General features: G+C 39.1%; 2 protein-coding genes across 3 annotated transcripts in view; one reads left to right on the top strand and one right to left on the bottom strand.

Annotated features, from left to right (window-relative positions):
* PLCXD1 (phosphatidylinositol specific phospholipase C X domain containing 1) overlaps positions 1 to 4,330 on the top strand; it is a 63,239-nt gene extending 58,909 nt beyond the window's left edge. For both annotated transcript variants that reach the window (XM_073541443.1, XM_073541442.1), the window contains one exon: positions 2,257 to 4,330. In XM_073541443.1, coding sequence (XP_073397544.1) covers positions 2,257 to 2,513 — 257 coding nt within the window. In that variant the 3' untranslated portion in view covers positions 2,514 to 4,330. The remainder of the gene's footprint in view (positions 1 to 2,256) is intronic.
* A 7,059-nt stretch (positions 4,331 to 11,389) lies between these two features.
* LOC141046817 (putative GTP-binding protein 6) overlaps positions 11,390 to 22,053 on the bottom strand; it is a 76,168-nt gene continuing 65,504 nt past the window's right edge. Inside the window, exon 10 of the mRNA XM_073541439.1 lies at positions 11,390 to 11,698. Coding sequence (XP_073397540.1) covers positions 11,575 to 11,698 — 124 coding nt within the window. The 3' untranslated portion in view covers positions 11,390 to 11,574. The remainder of the gene's footprint in view (positions 11,699 to 22,053) is intronic.

Raw genomic sequence — 22,053 nt, 5'->3', positions numbered from 1 at the left:
TGCAACCTCATGCTCTGCGGCCTCCCCTCAAACACTCTCGCACCCCTCCAATCTATTCTAAACTCTGCTGCCCGGCTAATCCACCTGTCCCCCCGCTATTCCCCAGCTTCTCCCCTCTGTCAATCCCTTCACTGGCTCCCAATTGCCCAGAGACTCCATTACAAAACCCTAACCATGACATACAAAGCCATCCACAACTTGTCTCCTCCATACATCTGTGACCTCGTCTCCCGGTACTTTCCTGCACGCAACCTCCGATCCTCACAAGATCTCCTTCTCTACTCCCCTCTTATCTCCTCTTCCCACAATCGCATACAAGATTTCTCTCGCGCATCACCCCTACTCTGGAACTCTCTACCACAACATATCAGACTCTCACCTACCATCGAAACCTTCAAAAAGAGCCTGAAGACCCACCTCTTCCGACAAGCCTATAACCTGCAGTAACCACCGATCGACCAAACCGCTGCACGACCAGCTCTACCCTCGCCTACTGTATTATCACCCATCCCTTGAAGATTGTGAGCCCTCGCGGGCAGGGTCCTCTCTCCTCCTGTACCAGTTATGACTTGTATTGTTTAAGATTATTGTACTTGTTTTTATGTATACCCCCCTCACATGTAAAGCGCCATGGAATAAATGGCGCTATAACAATAAATAATAATAATAATAATAATAATATATAGTGTGTGTATATGTGTGTGTGTATATATATATATAATACACTGTGTAATCGATATTATAGTGTATTACATATTTACAATTTATTAGAGCTACACTGCTCTTTATTTTAAATACAAGTATAGTAGTAAATGAAAAATAAACACATGGCTAAGCACACGCAACAGTCACACAGAAACACGCCACATCACAGTATGAAATAACTGAACTAGGAAAAAAAAAAAAGAACACACACAACCCCCCCCCACACACAGTTGAGACACGCCCAACAGTTAGAAATCCAAATACAGTATGAGCAAAAATAAATACATAAAACTAACACGCACGCACACACTTGACACGCCAAAACAGTTGAAAATACAATGAGAATGAAGAAAAAAAAATGCAACACACACTTGAGACACACCACAACAATTGAAAATACAATTACAGTATGAAGGAAAAAAAAAAGGCAGAACACACACACACACGCTCTGGCAATACTCACACTGGATGGCAGGATCTGTTGATGGCACTGGCAGGCCTCCTGGCAGTCTCTTGTTGCTGGCAAGCAATTCTTGCTGGCAGTCTCTCTCTCGTTGCTGGCAGGCTGTCTCTTGTTGCTGGCAGGATCTGTTGCTTGATGGCTGACATGATGAGGAATGAAGCCCACCTTGCAGGTTTATATAGTTTTGGGGCTGTCTGGAAAAGTATCAATTTTTTTGAGCATGCTCAGTTCAAAAAAGTGGATTCTTCCAAATGGTTGATGGCAACGGATCTGTCGCCCATTATAACAGATGGCGGCGGATCCGCTATGATCCGCCATTTCAGCGCAGACAAAAAAAAGTTATAAAGTCTGTCAACTCCAGACCAGACAGCTTCTGCCAGAAATCTGGCGGATCCGTCGAATGACGGATGTAACGGACGACCATCCGTCACAATCCGCCGCTAATGCAAGTCTATTGAAAAAAGGCCGGATCCGGTTTTTCAAAAAAAGGCGGATTTTGACTGACGCCAAACAACTGAAGTGTGAAACAGGCCTTGGGTAACGCCTAATTACTGAAGTATGGTACTTTTAAAGGGGTTATCCGATTAAAACAAGTTACCACCTATGCAATAGGGGTCTGACTGCTGAGACCCGTACTAATCGGTAGAAAGGAGCTTTTATCCCCATCATAATGTTGCACATGTTCAACCTCAGCTCCGTTCATTATCAACATGCTTGATTAAGTTTATCTGTAGATGTATTTGCTGCAGAAATTTCTGCATAAAATACCATATTTTTCGGACTATAAGACACACTTTTTTACTCCAAAAATGTAGAGGAAGCGGGGGGGTTGCGTCTTATAGTTGGAATGTAACGGCTCTGGCTGTGGTGGGGGAGCGGCAGCAGCGGGTCACAAGAGGCGGCGGCTGCGGCTAACTTCTGGGCCCGCTGCTAAAGAGAAATGAATATACACTGCATTTCACGCCCATGGGAGTGGAGAGCAGTGAATATTCCGTAATCAATATGGTGTATAATACAGTGTTAAAAAAAGTGGACTGAAAAAAATTCTATTTTATTGTCTTTTATCCCAAATGTACTATATTTTACAGATGGATTTTTTGTGGCTGGTCTTAATTTAACGGAGAATTGGTCTTACATCTTAAAACATCCATTTGGTTCCATGAAAAGCATGACTTTGCCTAAACTTCCAATTTTGTATAAATGGGTACAGAAGCAACATCCAGGAGGGAGAGATGGTGACACCAACATTATTGCAGAAGATCTTATTGGATCTGATGACTTTGTTTCTGCGGTGATTAATCTCAATAAGACGCTTTTGGACAGAACTGATGCATTGCTTAGCTAGAAGGCTTGAAATATTGTAGTATTTTGCACTATACAGTTAAAGATGTATGAATAGCAATGTCCCCTATACTTAAAGCACTACTCCAGCGGTTTTTTGTTTTTTTTTATTTCAGCGCTCAAGCGGTGTTGCTAATAGAAGTTCCCTTCCCTAGTCTTATACTTACCAGCCACTGCCTTCATCTGTTATCTGCTGTTCTCTGGTCACTTTTCTGCAGGTTGTGTCTTGCCAGCAGGACCAGATCCAGGTTTTTGTTGGCCCGCGCAAAAGAGTGCTATGGGCCTCTTTAACACATACCACGAATCATGATGCACAAAAATATAGGTATAGTACAGTGCCAAATATTTCATTACTTACATTACATGAGTAATATCAATTGTAAATTCTATAATATCATACATATAGGATAATGCATCCCTTAGTCCTCCTTATAGTATAATGCTCAGCCCACAGTCCATATAGTATAATTCACAGCACGTAGTCCTCCACATAGTACAATGCACCTCCATATATAATGCACAGCCCATAGTCCTCCATATTAGTATAATTCACAGCCCATAGTCCTCCATAAAATATACCCCCCCCCCATTGTCCCTCCATATATAGTGCATGGCCCATAGTCATCCATTTAGTATAATGCACAGTCCATAGTCATCCATGTAGTAGTATGGTCACCGTGTACTCACTGTTAAGAAAAGAAAACTCCTCCCATCCGCTCCCTTGCAACACGGCATCCTCTTCTGAAGCCGGCAGCTGACTTCAGCGTGCAAGCGACGGGAAAGCATGATGTCACTACCACGTCAGCTGTTGGCCTCTGATTGGCCGGCAATGTGTATTGCCACTCCTGGACCCGATGGGTTCCTGTGCTGCAATACACTTCAGCTGAATGTGTGTCCAAAGACACACATCCAGCTGAGTATTTGCGAGCATCGGTGGGCGCCCTTGTGATCGCAGCTGCGACAGCTGTAGTTACACTCCTGGCGACAGTGAGTGGCCCCCCTATTTGTCAAGGGCCTGACCCTTGCCCGGGTGTGCTCGGTGGGGACGCCGGCCCTGCCTGCCATCTTGCTTCAGTGTTTGCTGGGCAATCAGGAAGTCAAAACTCAATGTAAGCTTAAGAGCTTGTGACTGTTACTTCTGACTACTGGTCAGTCAGCAGTTGCAGTCTCAAGATGGCGGCGCAGGACCGGAGCGGTGCCAGGAAGAGGTGAAGCCGGCGGCTGTAAATATAATACCAGGGTTAGGGTACCTACAGTAGTGGCACCACTGCACTGAAATAAGAAAAAAAAATGCTGGAGTGGTGCTCTAATGGGCAGCTATTATCAGTGGCCTATTGCTTAAATCAGCCTTTTGTATGAAATGTATTTTTTTTAGAAAAATATATATATATATATATATATATACACACAAATATACATGCCCACAACTCTATTATAATCTATATTAAAAAAAATATATAAATATTGCGCCATTGACCAATCGGGCTTTTGAAGACTCCAACTTCCTATTGTTTCAGGAAATAACACATGTACATAGCCACAATGATTGGATCCCAACCCCAACGTTTGCATTGACGTGTCTAATGAGCATGAACAACTGTGACATCGCCTATTGTGTATAGTGTTGCTTGTCATTGTACATTGTAATCCTACTTTTGATAATATGGAATTTCACTGTAAACGCTTCCAAAAGGGCTGGAAGTATGAAAAGCCTCATAGGCCAGTGTGAAAAGATTACCATTTTTTTTATTCAACTTTTTATAAAAATTGCAATATAAAAATAAAATTCTAATAAAAAAGCTTAACAGCATTTAAAACAGGTTTGTGTGTTTATAAGTCATTTTCTGAGGCTACACTCCCATTAATTTCTTCCCTCCTAGTTTTGGCCTTCATGACCAACCTCCGTTTTCAAGTCTGACGTGTCACCTTCTTGTAATAACTTAAAGGGGTTGTCCGGTTAAAACCGATAAGTCTGCAGTTAGCCCCAGGCAATGGGCATGGCCTCAGTCCATACACTTGTATGGAGCTGAGGCCACGCCCCAACCAGTCACGTCAGTGGGCGTGGCCGACTAAAAGGCGCAGCCTCGCTCATACAAGTGTATGGAGAGCAAGGCCACACCCACTGGCTCGGGGTACGTATACACTGAAACCAGTGAATCCCCGCAGCGCACATGGAGCGACTTCAGACTTATCGGGTTTGACCGGGCAACGCCTTTAAGAACGCTTCTACATATCTCATGGATTCTTGGATTATTCTTTTTCATGACAAATTATAATTGTTTGTGGTAAATTTAGGTCAATATTTTGCATTTATGAATATTATCTGAAATTTACTGAAATTGTAGAAAAATTACCATTTTTCAAACTTTGGTGTTTTATGCCTTTTAGGGTGCAGTCAGACTGCCATATACGGCCATTCTGAGGATTGTGATGCTATCATCTATTGATGCTAACTGCACCCTAAACTAGATTGTTGCACCACGCAAAAAATGTTATTAAATTCCATGGACCATTATCTACTTTACATCAGCATCATTTTTCCAACCATTTTTTTTATATTGTTAGGATTCTAGAAGACAAACATTTAGCGGTAATTTTTAATATTTACACAGGATTTTCCAAAAGTTATTCACTTTTGAAGCGATTTTGTGGGGCCGATCTTAAAAAGAAAACAAAAAAGCAGTCATTTAAAAAAAAAAAAAAATTGCTCCCCTCAAGATATTCAAAACAGCAATCAGGAAGTTTAACACTTCAGTTGCCTCACATGAATAAACAAAGTGGAATGTATAAATTAAAAAAAAAAAAGTCCTCATTTAGCCCCAAATTTTTCATTTTGATCAGGATAAGAATCTCCATAATATGATATGCACAGTCCAGTGGAGGAGCGCTTTACATGCCATCCAGCCCCCCCGTATTGGGCTTGGTGATGTAAGGCTTGCATGCAGTTGCTAGGTCATGGATTTCCATGCCAGGGTGTTCACAGTGCAGTTTTTGTGCTGGTGTCAATGCCAACAACGCCAGAATTGAAACATTTCTGCACTGACATAGTGACTGCTCTGTCACATTGTGTGGTCTGTCATTTTATAACAGAGTTGCTTTGGGTCCCAACTGCTTCCACTTTTCAACAATATCACTTATAGTTGATTATGGAATATTTAGGAGGGAAGAAATTTCATGAATGGTCTGTGTATGGCCACAGGTCTCCCAACCCAAATTCAAAAGTCTCACAAGCCTATATGAAGATGTTCCGTTCGGGTCAGGAAAAAGGCCAGTCCATACAACAAGGTCCACACACTTAGTTTCATCGGCTTTAATCATATGTGCACATGACTTCTTTTTCAGGTAAGTCCATTCTAGCAAATGTGCCTGAAGAAGTGTTAACAAAATGCTCAAAAGGAGGTATATGTGGAGTTCTATGTAAAAACGATATGCATATGCTCAGTCATTTCAGCCGCCTCTTAACCCCTCAGGCATTCAAAGATACAAAGCAGTTAACAGAAGAGACCTGATCCATTCTTTAACCCCCTTACAACCTATAAGTATATTATAGGTCGCCTCCCCTTCTTTGCTGCAGACTCCGACGTTGAGTCTGCAGCTTTTCCGGCACATGACAGCTGATCTGATCAGCTGTCATGAGCCCCTAACAGCCGCGGGTGGAATCGCAATCAACATGTTAAATGTTGCTGTCAATATCTGACAGCGTCATTTAACAGACGCAAACCGGATGCGCGTCATTAGCTGCACCCATTAGCGCCCTGTCATATGGTTACGGGACGCCGATGGGTTGGCATGACATCAGGAGACCCCTGTGTTTGTCATTGCTGAACAGCTATGAGCAGTGACTGGCACTCACAGCAGACGAGCATTTTTGCTACACAAATTGTACTCACCCGGTCGGGGTGTGTACACACAACTTAAGGCTGCTACAGACCCACGAGGAGATGAAAGCATAAAAAGAAAAAAACAATGGGTAGTTCTGCGCTGCCATGAAAGAATGAGACCTCCAGCAGGCCACAAATGTGCATGTCTGCACAAATGTTTAGAAACCGATTCCATGAGGATGGTCTGAGAGCCCGACGTCCACAGAGGAGGGTTGTGTTCACAGTCCAATACCATGCAGGATGCTGGGCATTTGCCACAGAACACCAGGATTGACAAATTCACCACTGGCGCCCTGTGCTCTTCACAGATGAAAGCAGGTTCACACTGAGCACGTGACAGAGTCTGGAGATGTTGTGGAGAGCGATCTGCCTGCAACACCCTTCAGCATGACTGATTTGGCAGTGGGTCAGTAATGGTGTGGGTGGCATTTCTTTGGAGGGCCACACAGCTCTCCATGTGCTCCGCCAGAGGTAGCCTGACTGCCATTAGGTACCGAGATGAGATCCTCATACCCCTTATGATACCATATGCTGGTGCGGTTGGCCCTGGGTTCCTCCTAATGCAGGACAATGCCAGACCTCATGTGGCTGGAGTGTGTCAGCAGTTCCTACAAGATGAAGGCATTGAAGCTATGGACTGGCCCCGACCGTTCCCCAGACCTGAATCCGATTGGTGGATGGAGCGAGACATGATGTCTCAGATGTGCTCAATGTCATGTTGCACCATAGACTGTCCAGGAGTTAGTGGATGCTTTAGTCCAGGTCTGGGCGGAGATCCCTCAGGAGACCATCCGCTGCCTCATCAGGAACATGCCCAGGCGTTTTAGAGGTCATACAGGCACATTGAGGCCACACAATACTGAGCATCATTTTGACTTGTTTTAAGGACATTACATTCCACTTTAATTTTGTGTGGGACTCCAAATCCAGGCCTCCATTGGTTAATCAACTTGATTTCTATTGATTATTTTTGTGTGATTTTGTTGTCAGCACATTCAACTTTGTATAGAACAAAGTATTCAATGAGAATATTTCAAATCTAGGATGTGTTATTTGAGTGTTCCCTTTATTTTTTTGAGCAGTGCATCTCTCTCTCATCTATATAATCAGCCCAAAGTGCAAAAAATGTCCTCCAACAGCCCCATAACCCAAAAAAAAAAAAAAAAGTTTCAGGTCTCAGAAAGTGACAAAAAGCAAAAGAAAGTGTTTTTCTTCCATATTTCCACTACATAATAAAACTCCCAAAGCTATACATGCTTGGTATCTACATACTTAACTATGTAATGAATTTTGTAAATAAAAAAATTGTGGAATTTCACTTTTTTTTGAGTAGTTTTACCACCTGTTTACCAGTACACTTTGTGGTAGAATGAATTATCATTTAAAAGTACAGTGTGTCCTGCAAAAAACAAGCCGTCATGTTGCTATATTGACAGAAAAATAAAAAGGGGAGGGGAAAAGAGAAAAAAGGAAAAAAAAAAAAAAAATCACCCAGGGGTGAAGGGCTTAAAAACAGACACATCCATGTGGATGGTTTTGTGGCTTACAAGTTATGTACTACTACTAGTTTTATATTTTACCTGCCTGGAACCATAAAACTCCCATTGACTGGATCTATGCTAAATGGAAGTTATTCTTTGAAGCTTATTCGCTTTTGGCATACTTTCTTCATAAGTCAGGTTACTTTAATGGAGCTATTCTATTTTCTGGATATTACTCATATCCGGAAAATAGTTTAATAGTCATATAAAGTACCATTAATATATTACCAATAATGTCCAAAAAATTATCTGTATATAAGATTGCTTTATCTATTCTATTATTTCTAAACACTGTTTTTCAGTGATTACTTTGTATCGCCGTTCATACTGCACCCACACAAAAATTATATATATCATTTGAAAGGAAACTTGCCCCCTTCAGAAAAAAAAATAGTCAAACAAACCACATCCACGATTTGATCACAAAGTACAGTTTAAACACTAATTTTCATAAACCTGCAGTAAGGAAAAATGACCTGCAGGTGGCACCACAGTACCCCAAAACACACTCCCACAAAGCTGCTTACAGACATCACAAACAAATCCAAACAATTGCCTCGGGGGGCTTTCCAGCTTGCCAACTGCTTGCCCAGCCTATTTTAGCCAAATTGGAGGATTGCACACTTCACTGCAGGTGAGGCACATATGCAAACACATTTGTAAACATGCACTGCCTATTGAATTGCACACTAGCTCCGTTCATACTCCACCCACACAAGCAAATGATACACCATTTGAAAGGTCAAATTACCTGCAGGTGGCAGCACACTACCCCAAAGCACGCTGCCACAAAGCTGCTTACAGACCTCACAAACAAATCCAAACATTTGCCTTGGGGTCTTTCCAGCTTGCTCAAGTGCTTACCCAGCCTATTTCAGGCACATTGGAGGATTGCACACTTCACTGCAGGTGAATCACATATGCAAACACATTTGTATACATGCACTGCTTTTTTGCTGATTACTTTGCCCCACACACACAAATGATACACCATTTGAATGGTAAACTTGCTCCCTTCAGCAAGAAGAGACAAACAAACCACACATTCACAATTTTACCACTAAATACACGTTAAACATTCATTTTCATAAACCTGCAGAAAGACACAATGACCTGCAGGTGGCACCTCAACCGGAAGACATTTTTTGGCCTCTACTTATCAAACCAATTTATTGTATTACCAATCTACATATATAAATACCTGTCTGTGTTCATCTCAAATACATTTACATTTGACCACCTTGCTTTTTCTGAAACTGCCTGCACCCCCAACGACCAATGTGTGAAAATTTTGCATTGGCCAAGCTAGTTAGTTCGAAAACTAGCTTTAAATTACCCTATTTTTTGGATAATATTCACTTTTTTTCCCTAAATTGTATTGAGGAAAGTGGAGGCGTGTCTTATAATTTGAATATACCTTACCGCCTGCAGTGCAGCAGGGTCCCAGGGTCACTACCGGCGGAGGCAAGAGTGGGGTTATACGAATATGCAAATAAAGTCCGTGGAGCCTCATTTAAGAGTCTTAAACACGGGACTAGCCAGATCTTCCTCCAGGGAAGGACCCAGCCAAGGGGTAGCTCCTTTCGGAAACCACCATATTAAGTGGCCCTTTAAATCAATATCCAGCTCTTTATGAGTTTACAGATATGACAAGGGAAATACCAAGGCCAGGTATCCATCCACAGACAGCTGTTTCGGGGTGTGGCCCCTCATCAGTGTGGAGTAGGATTCTGGCTAGGTGGGAGCAATACCTAGTAGACCAACATCACAAAACAATCACTGACCTCAGGGAGACCAGACAAATAAAACACTGTTTTGTGATGTTGGTCTACTAGGCATTGCTCCCACCCTAGCCAGAATCCTACTCCACACTGATGAGGGGCAACACCCCGAAACAGCTGTCTGTGGATGGATACCTGGCCTTGGTATTTCCCTTGTCATATCTGTAAACTCGTAGAGCTGGATATTGACTTAAAGGGCCACTTAATATGGTGGTAAAGGTGGTTTCCAAAAGGAGCCACCCCTTGGCTGGGTCCTTCCCTGGAGGCAGATCTGGCTAGTCCCGTGTTTGAGACTTAATTGAGGCTCCATAGACTTTATTTGCATATTCGTATTTCCCAGGGAGCAATGCACCTAGGATTTCACTGTGATTGAGCGCCTTTGCCGGCTGCCGCAGGGTTTTCTTGACTGGTCTACCTAAGGTCAGTGATTGTTTTGTAAGAGTGGGGTTATGCTGCGGCCCGCAGACTGTGAGGGAGGGGGTATTCCGTGGTGCAGGGGCTCCACTGACATTTTGTGGAAGTCAGGAGGCCCCGCACTTCCATGGTTTACATTGCAGTATACTCCGGAAAAATGGCTGCGGGGGCCGGCACAGATGGAGATCTTGGTGCAGAGATCTGGTCTCCTGCTACCTCCATCTGCGCATGCGTCGCCCCCAGCTCCTATTTTCCCGGAGTCTTTCACAAAATGTCAGCGGAGCCCCCGCAACAGTACTCAACCGCAGGGTTGCACCTCCACACCAAACACCCCTTCCAGCCTGGGGTTAGTAGTATTGCCTCACTCCTGCCTCTACCAGCAGCAACCCTGGGACCCCGCTCCACTGTAGCCGCCACCCTCGGTAAGCAATAAAGCACACGGATTATAAGCACCACTATTTTACAAAAAAAAAAAAAAATTATTTCCTATTCTCCCCAAAATTTGGGGTGTGTCTTTTAATCCAATGCGTCTTATAAACCACAAAAACAGTACATAGAGAATTACAGCATGTAAAAGATGATGGTAAAAACGCATTGCATACGCATGTCGTACGGATGCTAGGTGATAAAAAAAAAAAAAAATCATCGCACTGTACTCACATGACACTCATTCTACTTTTCTGGATCAACATCAGACCAATTTTTTTTTTTTTTTTTTATACCCTAGTGTGCTTCCAGCCTAAAAAGAAAACTCCAGCATTTTTTTTTTTTTTTTTATTGTTTTCTTTGTTAGCAATCAAATCAGTAATGGGTTTGTACAGAATGAATTACCAGTCGCCGTCTTCTGCAGTTTCCAATGCCGCTTCGGCACCAGATAAAAGAATTTGTGACCTGTCGACTCACAGCGTGTTTTGTGTGGACCACAAGTCACTTGCTTAGCATAAGTCTGTGAGACTCAGGAGAGCCCAAATGAGCTCAGGGGATCTTCAGCCCTCCACAACAGTACCAGTTCCGTATGTGGCCCCTTGTATAAATGATTTGCCCACCCATGCTTTACAGACATTGTGAACTCCTTTGGGGAAAGTGAGTGATGACCATCTACATTGCCTATCAGTAGGTCTTTGTATGTTCTCCCATGTTTTGTATGGGTTTCCAAACTCCGTGCCTATGTCGTTGCTAGTTCTTGAACACAAAGCGTCTGCGCTCCAGTGCTAACCACACTGTAAAAACCGGATACTTACATACAAAAATGGATAACATTCATTAGTATGAAAATATTTTATTTATGGTAATGATAATTATCTCATTGGATATTGTACAGCGTCCCATATTCCTGAATCTTCAGAGAGATCCATACGGTATTGTCTACAGCCCATCAATAAACAGGATGCTCCCTCGCGTTGCAGCCATGCTGTACTTGGCTAATGTAAAATCCCATTACTCGGAGTTCATTTACAAAACAGTTTTTTGTATTTTCCATACACGGCACTGGTTATCATAACTAGCACATCCGCTGATCCATCTTCTGGTAACACCTTCACTTCTTGTACTGAAGCCTCCTTGTACAGCCAGCTGTCAGACATATGCAAGACATGTTAAGTGAGTATTATTCTAGGAAGGTCCCCATGATAATGAAGTATAACATGTATCTCAAGGTGTACAATAAAACCACTACATTAGTCTTTCTCAATATCACTCTGGAACTAATCTTCTCATAATTCCCTTTTCTGATGGTTCAGAACTAGTGTTGAGCGATACCACCCGATACTTAAAAATATGTATCGGCCGATCTAAAAAAAAAAGTATCGGGTATCGCCGATTCCGATCCCGGAAGTCCCATTCAAGTCAATGGACAGAAATATCGGAATTGAAAAAACCCCTTTCTTGCCTTGTACAGCCTGTTCGGGAGGGGGGGAAGAGTGTGAGCGGTGCGTGGGCAGACACTGTGCGTGTCTGTGTGTGCGGGCGGGGTCTGTACGGGCCTCTCGGGGGCCTGTGCGGCTGTCGGTCTGTATGGACCTCTTGGGGGCCTGTGCCGGCCTGATGGGGGCCTGTGCCGGCTGTCGGTGGTCTGTATGGGCCGGCTGGGGGCCTGTGCCGGCTGTCGGTGGTCTGTATGGGCCTCTCGGGGGCCTGTGCCGGCTGTCGGTGGTCTGTATGGGCCTGCCGGGGGCCTGTGCCGGCTGCCGATGGTCTGTATGGGCCTCTCGGGGGCCTGTGCCGGCGGTCTTGTGTGTGTGCAGGCATCGTCCGATGGGACTACAAGTTCCATCAGGCGATGCCTGCTACACTGACAGTGATTGACACATTAGCCAATGATGGGACAGTAGTAGTCCCATCATCCGGCTAATGTGTTGAATGTAAAAAAAACAAAACAAAAAAAAACATACTACACACATACTACATTCATACAGCATACATACCACATACATGATACATATATACTACATTCATACAACATACATATATGCTACATATATACAACATTCATACATGCTACATATATACTACATTCATACAACATACATATATGCTACATATATACAACATTCATACATGCTACATATATACTACATTCTACATTCATACAACATACATATGTACTACATACATGCTTCATATATACTACATTCATACAACATACATACTACATACATGCTTCATATATACTACATTCATACAACATACATATATACTACATACATGCTACATACATACTACATTCATACAACATACATACAACATACATGCTACATATATACTACATTCATACAACATACATATATACTACATATATATTACATACAACATACATGCTTTATATACTACATTCATACAACATACATAGTACATACATACTACATAAATACATACATAGTACATATACTGTATAATACATTCATACAGCATACATACATACTACATATATACTACATTCATACAACATACATATATACTACATACATACTACATAAATACATACATACTACATATATACTACATTCATACAGCATACATACATAGTACATATATACTACATTCATACAACGTACATATATACTACATACATGCTACGTATATACTACATTCATACAACATACATAGATGCTACAGACATACAACATGCTACAGACATACAACATGCTACAGACATACAACATACATACTGCATACAATACATTCATATAATACATACATATAGACATACAGTACATATAACACATCGTACATACTCACCAATACTTGTCACTTTGATCCCCGAAGCCAGTATCATCTAAGGAAAAATATGAAAATAACAAACCACCAAATACTCCCTGATCCGCAGAAATCCACGAGTGAGTGTCCCACGCAGATCTCCCGTGGAGAGCAGCAGCATCAGCTGATGCGACCGCTCTCTACAGGGCTCAGGAATCCAGTGTCGGGAGGTAGGTATCCCTCCGCACTGTATTCCTCCGCCACTGTAAAAAAATAGTCCCTGGTCTCACTTTATGGCAAATGCTGCGTGGGAACTTTTTCACAGAGCAATGCCAAAAGTGAGACTAGGGACTATTTTTTTACAGTGGCGGAGGAATACAGTGCGGAAGGATACCTACCTCCCGACACTGGATTCCTTGAGTCCCTAGAGAGCGATCGCATCAGCTGATGCTGCTGCTCTCCACAGGAGATCGGCGTGAGACACGCGTGGATTTCTGCGGATCAGGGAGTATATGGCTTGTTTGTTATTTTCATATTTTTCCTTAGATGACACTGGCTTCGGGGAACAATGTGACAAGTATTGGTGAGTATGTACTCTGTTATATGTACTGTATGTATGTATGGTATGAATGTATTGTATGTAGTATGTATTGTATGAATGTATGTTGTATGTAGTATGTATGCAGTATGTATGTTATGTCTGTAGCATGTTGTATGTATGTAGTATGTAGCATGTATGTAGTATATATGTATGTTGTATGAATGTAGTATATATGTAGCATGTATGTATGTAGTATATATGTAGTATGTATGCATGTTGTATGAATGTAGCAAATATGTATGAATGTAGTATATGTAGCATGTATGTAGTATATATGTATGTTGTATGAATGTAGTATATATGTAGCATGTATGTAGTATGTATGCATGTAGTATATATGTAGTATGTATATAGTATATATGTATGTTGTATATAGTATGTATGTAGTATGTATGTAGTATGTATGTAGTATATATGTATGTAGTATATATGTATGTTGTATGTAGTATGTATGTATGAATGTAGTATGTATGTATGAATGTAGTATGTATGTAGTATGAATGTAGTATGCATGTAGTATGAATGTAGTATGCATGTAGTATATGTAGCATGTATGTAGTATATATGTAGCATGTATATAGTATATATGTATGTTGTATGAATGTAGTATATATGTAGCATGTATGTAGTACATATGTATTAATGTAGTATATATGTAGTATGTATGTAGTATGAATGTAGTATATATGTAGCATGTATGTAGTATGCATGTATGAATGAAGTATATATGTAGCATGTATGTAGTATGTATGTAGTATATATGTAGCATGTATGCAGTATGTATGTAGTATGAATGTAGTATATGTAGCATGTATGTAGTATATATGTAGCATGTATATAGTATATATGTATGTATGTTGTATGAATGTAGTATATATGTAGCATGTATGTAGTACATATGTATGAATGTAGTATATATGTAGCATGTATGTAGTATGTATGTAGTATGAATGTAGTATATATGTAGCATGTATGTAGTATGAATGTAGTATATATGTAGCATGTATGTAGTATGCATGTATGAATGTAGTATATATGTAGCATGTATGTAGTAGGAATGTAGTATATATGTAGCATGTATGTATGAATGTAGTATATATGTAGTATGTATGTATGTTGTATGAATGTAGTATGTATGTAGTATGTATGTATGTTGTATGAATGTAGTATATATGTAGCATGTATGTTGTATGAATGTAGTATATATGTAGCATGTATGTTGTATGAATGTAGTATATATGTAGCATGTATGTTGTATGAATGTAGTATATATGTAGCATGTATGTAGTATGTATGTAGTATGTATGTAGCATGTATGTAGTATGCATGTATGAATGTAGTATATATGTAGCATGTATGTAGTAGGAATGTAGTATATATGTAGCATGTATGTAGTATGTATGAATGTAGTATATATGTAGCATGTATGTATGTAGTATGAATGTAGCATGTATGTAGTATGTATGAATGTAGTATATATGTAGCATGTATGTAGTATATATGTATGTTGTATGAATGTAGTATACAGTATATGTAGCATGTATGTAGTATGTATGAATGTAGTATATATGTAGCATGTATGTACTATGTATGTAGTATGAATGTAGTATATATGTAGCATGTATGTAGTATATATGTATGTTGTATGAATGTAGTATATATGTAGCATGTATGTAGTATGTATGTATGTATGAATGTAGTATATATGTAGCATGTATGTATGTAGTATGAATGTATGTAGTATGAATGTAGCATGTATGTAGTATGTATGAATGTAGTATGTATGTATGTATGTAGTATATATGTAGTATGAATGTAGTATATATGTAGCATGTATGTAGTATGAATGTAGCATGTACAGTGGGGAAAAAAAGTATTTAGTCAGTCAGCAATAGTGCAAGTTCCACCACTTAAAAAGATGAGGCGTCTGTAATTTACATCATAGGTAGACCTCAACTATGGGAGACAAACTGAGAAATAAAAATCCAGAAAATCACATTGTCTGTTTTTTTTTTTCATTTTATTTGCATATTATGGTGGAAAATAAGTATTTGGTCAGAAACAAAATTTCATCTCAATACTTTGTGATATATCCTTTGTTGGCAATGACAGAGGTCAAACGTTTTCTGTAAGTCTTCACAAGGTTGCCACACACTGTTGTTGGTATGTTGGCCCATTCCTCCATGCAGATCTCCTCTAGAGCAGTGATGTTTTTGGCTTTTCGCTTGGCAACACAGACTTTCAACTCCCTCCAAAGGTTTTCTATAGGGTTGAGATCTGGAGACTGGCTAGGCCACTCCAGGACCTTGAAATGCTTCTTACGAAGCCACTCCTTCGTTGCCCTGGTGGTGTGCTTTGGATCATTGTCATGTTGAAAGACCCAGCCACGTTTCATCTTCAATGCCCTTGCTGATGGAAGGAGGTTTGCACTCAAAATCTCACGATACATGGCCCCATTCATTCTTTCATGTACCCGGATCAGTCGTCCTGGCCCCTTTGCAGAGAAACAGCCCCAAAGCATGATGTTTCCACCACCATGCTTTACAGTAGGTATAGTGTTTGATGGATGCAACTCAGTATTCTTTTTCCTCCAAACACGACAAGTTGTGTTTCTACCAAACAGTTGCAGTTTGGTTTCATCAGACCATAGGACATTCTCCCAAAACTCCTCTGGATCATCCAAATGCTCTCTAGCAAACTTCAGACGGGCCCGGACATGTACAGGCTTAAGCAGTGGGACACGTCTGGCACTGCAGGATCTGAGTCCATGGTGGCGTAGTGTGTTACTTATGGTAGGCCTTGTTACATTGGTCCCAGCTCTCTGCAGTTCATTCACTAGGTCCCCCCGCGTGGTTCTGGGATTTTTGCTCACCGTTCTTGTGATCATTCTGACCCCACGGGGTGGGATTTTGCGTGGAGCACCAGATCGAGGGAGATTATCAGTGGTCTTGTATGTCTTCCATTTTCTAATTATTGCTCCCACAGTTGATTTCTTCACTCCAAGCTGGTTGGCTATTGCAGATTCAGTCTTCCCAGCCTGGTGCAGGGCTACAATTTTGTTTCTGGTGTCCTTTGACAGCTCTTTGGTCTTCACCATAGTGGAGTTTGGAGTCAGACTGTTTGAGGGTGTGCACAGGTGTCTTTTTATACTGATAACAAGTTTAAACAGGTGCCATTACTACAGATATTGAGTGGAGGAAAGAGGAGACTCTTAAAGAAGAAGTTACAGGTCTGTGAGAGCCAGAAATCTTGTTTGCTTGTTTCTGACCAAATACTTATTTTCCACCATAATATGCAAATAAAATAAAAAAAAAACAGACAATGTGATTTTCTGGATTTTTTTTTCTCAGTTTGTCTCCCATAGTTGAGGTCTACCTATGATGTAAATTACAGACGCCTCTCATCTTTTTAAGTGGTGGAACTTGCACTATTGCTGACTGACTAAATACTTTTTTTCCCCACTGTATGTAGTATGTATGAATGTAGTATATATGTAGCATGTATGTAGTATATATGTATGTTGTATGAATGTAGTATATATGTAGTATGTATGTAGTATGTATGAATGTAGTATATGTAGCATGTATGTAGTATATATGTATGTTGTATGAATGTAGTATATATGTCGCATGTATGTAGTATGTATGTATGAATGTAGTATATATGTAGCATGTATGTACTATGTATGTAGTATGAATGTAGTATATATGTAGCATGTATGTAGTATATATGTATGTATGTTGTATGAATGTAGTATATATGTAGCATGTATGTAGTATATATGTATGTATGTTGCATGAATGTAGTATATGTAGCATGTATGTAGTATATATGTTGTATGAATGTAGTATATATGTAGCATGTATGTAGTATGTATGTATGAATGTAGTATATATGTAGCATGTATGTAGTATATATGTATGTTGTATGAATGTAGTATATATGTAGCATGTATGTAGTATGTATGTATGAATGTAGTATGTATGTAGTGTAGTATATATGTAGCATGTATGTATGTATGTTGTATGAATGTAGTATGTATGAATGTAGTATATATGTAGCATGTATGTAGTATGTATGTATGTTGTATGAATGTAGTATATATGTAGCATGTATGTAGTATGAATGTAGTACATATGTAGCATGTATGTATGTATGTACTATATATGTAGCATGTATGTAGTATATATGTAGTATGAATGTAGTATATATGTAGCATGTATGTAGTATGTATGAATGTAGTATATATGTAGCATGTATGTTGTATGAATGTAGTATATATGTAGCATGTATGTAGTAAGTATGAATGTAGTATATATGTAGTATATATGTATGCTGTATGAACGTAGTATGTATGCTGTATGTATGTAGTATATATGTAGTATGCATGTAGTATGTATGTATGTTGTATGATTGTAGCATGTATGTAGCATGTATGTTGTATGAATGTAGTATGTATGTAGTATGTATGTATGTTGTATGAATGTAGTATATATGTAGCATGTATGTAGTATGTATGTATGTTGTATGAATGTAGTATATATGTAGCATGTATGTAGTATATATGTATGTTGTATGAATGTAGTATATATGTAGCATGTATGTAGTATATATGTATGTTGTATGAATGTAGTATATATGTAGTATGTATGTAGTATGTATGAATGTAGTATATGTAGCATGTATGTAGTATATATGTATGTTGTATGAATGTAGTATATATGTCGCATGTATGTAGTATGTATGTATGAATGTAGTATATATGTAGCATGTATGTACTATGTATGTAGTATGAATGTAGTATATATGTAGCATGTATGTAGTATATATGTATGTATGTTGTATGAATGTAGTATATATGTAGCATGTATGTAGTATATATGTATGTATGTTGCATGAATGTAGTATATGTAGCATGTATGTAGTATATATGTTGTATGAATGTAGTATATATGTAGCATGTATGTAGTATGTATGTATGAATGTAGTATATATGTAGCATGTATGTAGTATATATGTATGTTGTATGAATGTAGTATATATGTAGCATGTATGTAGTATGTATGTATGAATGTAGTATGTATGTAGTGTAGTATATATGTAGCATGTATGTATGTATGTATGTTGTATGAATGTAGTATGTATGAATGTAGTATATATGTAGCATGTATGTAGTATGTATGTATGTTGTATGAATGTAGTATATATGTAGCATGTATGTAGTATGAATGTAGTACATATGTAGCATGTATGTAGTATGTATGTATGTACTATATATGTAGCATGTATGTAGTATATATGTAGTATGAATGTAGTATATATGTAGCATGTATGTAGTATGTATGAATGTAGTATATATGTAGCATGTATGTTGTATGAATGTAGTATATATGTAGCATGTATGTAGTAAGTATGAATGTAGCATGTATGTAGTATATATGTAGTATATATGTATGCTGTATGAACGTAGTATGTATGCTGTATGTATGTAGTATATATGTAGTATGCATGTAGTATGTATGTATGTTGTATGATTGTAGCATGTATGTAGCATGTATGTTGTATGAATGTAGTATGTATGTAGTATGTATGTATGTTGTATGAATGTAGTATATATGTAGCATGTATGTAGTATGTATGTATGTTGTATGAATGTAGTATATATGTAGCATGTATGTAGTATATATGTATGTTGTATGAATGTAGTATATATGTAGCATGTATGTAGTATATATGTATGTTGTATGAATGTAGTATATATGTAGTATGTATGTAGTATGTATGAATGTAGTATATGTAGCATGTATGTAGTATATATGTATGTTGTATGAATGTAGTATATATGTCGCATGTATGTAGTATGTATGTATGAATGTAGTATATATGTAGCATGTATGTACTATGTATGTAGTATGAATGTAGTATATATGTAGCATGTATGTAGTATATATGTATGTTGTATGAATGTAGTATATATGTAGCATGTATGTAGTATATATGTATGTTGTATGAATGTAGTATATATGTAGTATGAATGTAGTATATATGTAGCATGTATGTAGTATATATGTTGTATGAATGTAGTATATATGTAGCATGTATGTAGTATGTATGTATGAATGTAGTATATATGTAGCATGTATGTAGTATATATGTATGTTGTATGAATGTAGTATATATGTAGCATGTATGTAGTATGTATGTATGAATGTAGTATGTATGTAGTGTAGTATATATGTAGCATGTATGTAGTATATATGTATGTTGTATGAATGTAGTATGTATGAATGTAGTATATATGTAGCATGTATGTAGTATGTATGTATGTTGTATGAATGTAGTATATATGTAGCATGTATGTAGTATGAATGTAGTACATATGTAGCATGTATGTATGTACTATATATGTAGCATGTATGTAGTATATATCTAGTATGAATGTAGTATATATGTAGCATGTATGTAGTATGTATGAATGTAGTATATATGTAGCATGTATGTTGTATGAATGTAGTATATATGTAGCATGTATGTAGTAAGTATGAATGTAGCATGTATGTAGTATATATGTAGTATATATGTATGCTGTATGAACGTAGTATGTATGCTGTATGTATGTAGTATATATGTAGTATGCATGTAGTATGTATGTTGTATGATTGTAGCATGTATGTAGCATGTATGTTGTATGAATGTAGTATATATGTAGTATGTATGTATGTTGTATGAATGTAGTATGTATGTAGTATGTATGTATGTTGTATGAATGTAGTATATATGTAGCATGTATGTATGTTGTATGAATGTAGTATATATGTAGCATGTATGTAGTATGTATGTATGCTGTATGAATGTAGTATATACAGTGCCTACAAGTAGTATTCAACCCCCTGCAGATTTAGCAGGTTTGATAAGATGCAAATAAGTTAGAGCCTTCAAACTTCAAACAAGAGCAGGATTTATTAACAGATGCATAAATCTTAAAAAACAAAAAATTATGTGGCTCAGTTAAATTTTAATAAATTTTAAACATAAAAGTGTGGGTCAATTATTATTCAACCCCTAGGTTTAATATTTTGTGGAATAACCCTTGTTTGCAATTACAGCTAATAATCGTCTTTTATAAGACCTGATTAGGCCGGCACAGGTCTCTGGAGTTATCTTGGCCCACTCCTCCATGCAGATCTTCTCCAAGTTATCTAGGTTCTTTAGGTGTCTCATGTGGACTTTAATCTTGAGCTCCTTCCACAAGTTTTCAATTGGGTTAAGGTCAGGAGACTGACTAGGCCACTGCAACACCTTGATTTTTTCCCTCTCGAACCAGGCCTTGGTTTTCTTGGCTGTGTGCTTTGGGTCGTTGTCTTGTTGGAAGATGAAATGACGACCCATCTTATGATTCTTGATGGAGGAGCGGAGGTTCTTGGCCAAAATCTCCAGGTAGGCCGTGCTATCCATCTTCCCATGGATGCGGACCAGCTGGCTAGGCCCCTTGGCTGAGAAACAGCCCCACAGCATGATGCTGCCACCACCATGCTTGACTGTAGGGATGGTATTCTTGGGGTTGTATGCAGTGCCATCCAGTCTCCAAACGTCACGTGTGTGGTTGGCACCAAAGATCTCGATCTTGGTCTCATCTGACCAGAGAACCTTGAACCAGTCTGTCTCAGAGTCCTCCAAGTGATCATGAGCAAACTGTAGACGAGCCTTGACATGATGCTTTTAAAGTAAAGGTACCTTACGGGCTCGTCTGGAACGGAGATCATTGCGGTGGAGTATGTTACTTATGGTATTGACTGAAACCAATGTCCCCACTGCCATGAGATCTTCCCGGAGCTCCTTCCTTGTTGTCCTTGGGTTAGCCTTGACTCTTCGGACAAGCCTGGCCTCGGCACGGGAGGAAACTTTCAAAGGCTGTCCAGGCCGTGGAAGGCTAACAGTAGTTCCATAAGCCTTCCACTTCCGGATGATGCTCGCAACAGTGGAGACAGGTAGGCCCAACTTCTTGGAAAGGGTTTTGTACCCCTTGCCAGCCCTGTGACCCTCCACGATCTTGTCTCTGATGGCCTTGGAATGCTCCTTTGTCTTTCCCATGTTGACCATGTATGAGTGCTGTTCACAAGTTTGGGGAGGG

This window comes from Dendrobates tinctorius, unplaced genomic scaffold, assembly GCF_039654945.1.
Source record: "Dendrobates tinctorius isolate UK_male_01 unplaced genomic scaffold, ASM3965494v1 ptg000121l, whole genome shotgun sequence".
Classification (NCBI taxonomy): Eukaryota; Metazoa; Chordata; class Amphibia; order Anura; family Dendrobatidae; genus Dendrobates; species Dendrobates tinctorius.
Note: the sequence above shows the minus strand (reverse complement) of the source record. Positions and strands in the feature narration are given on the sequence as shown.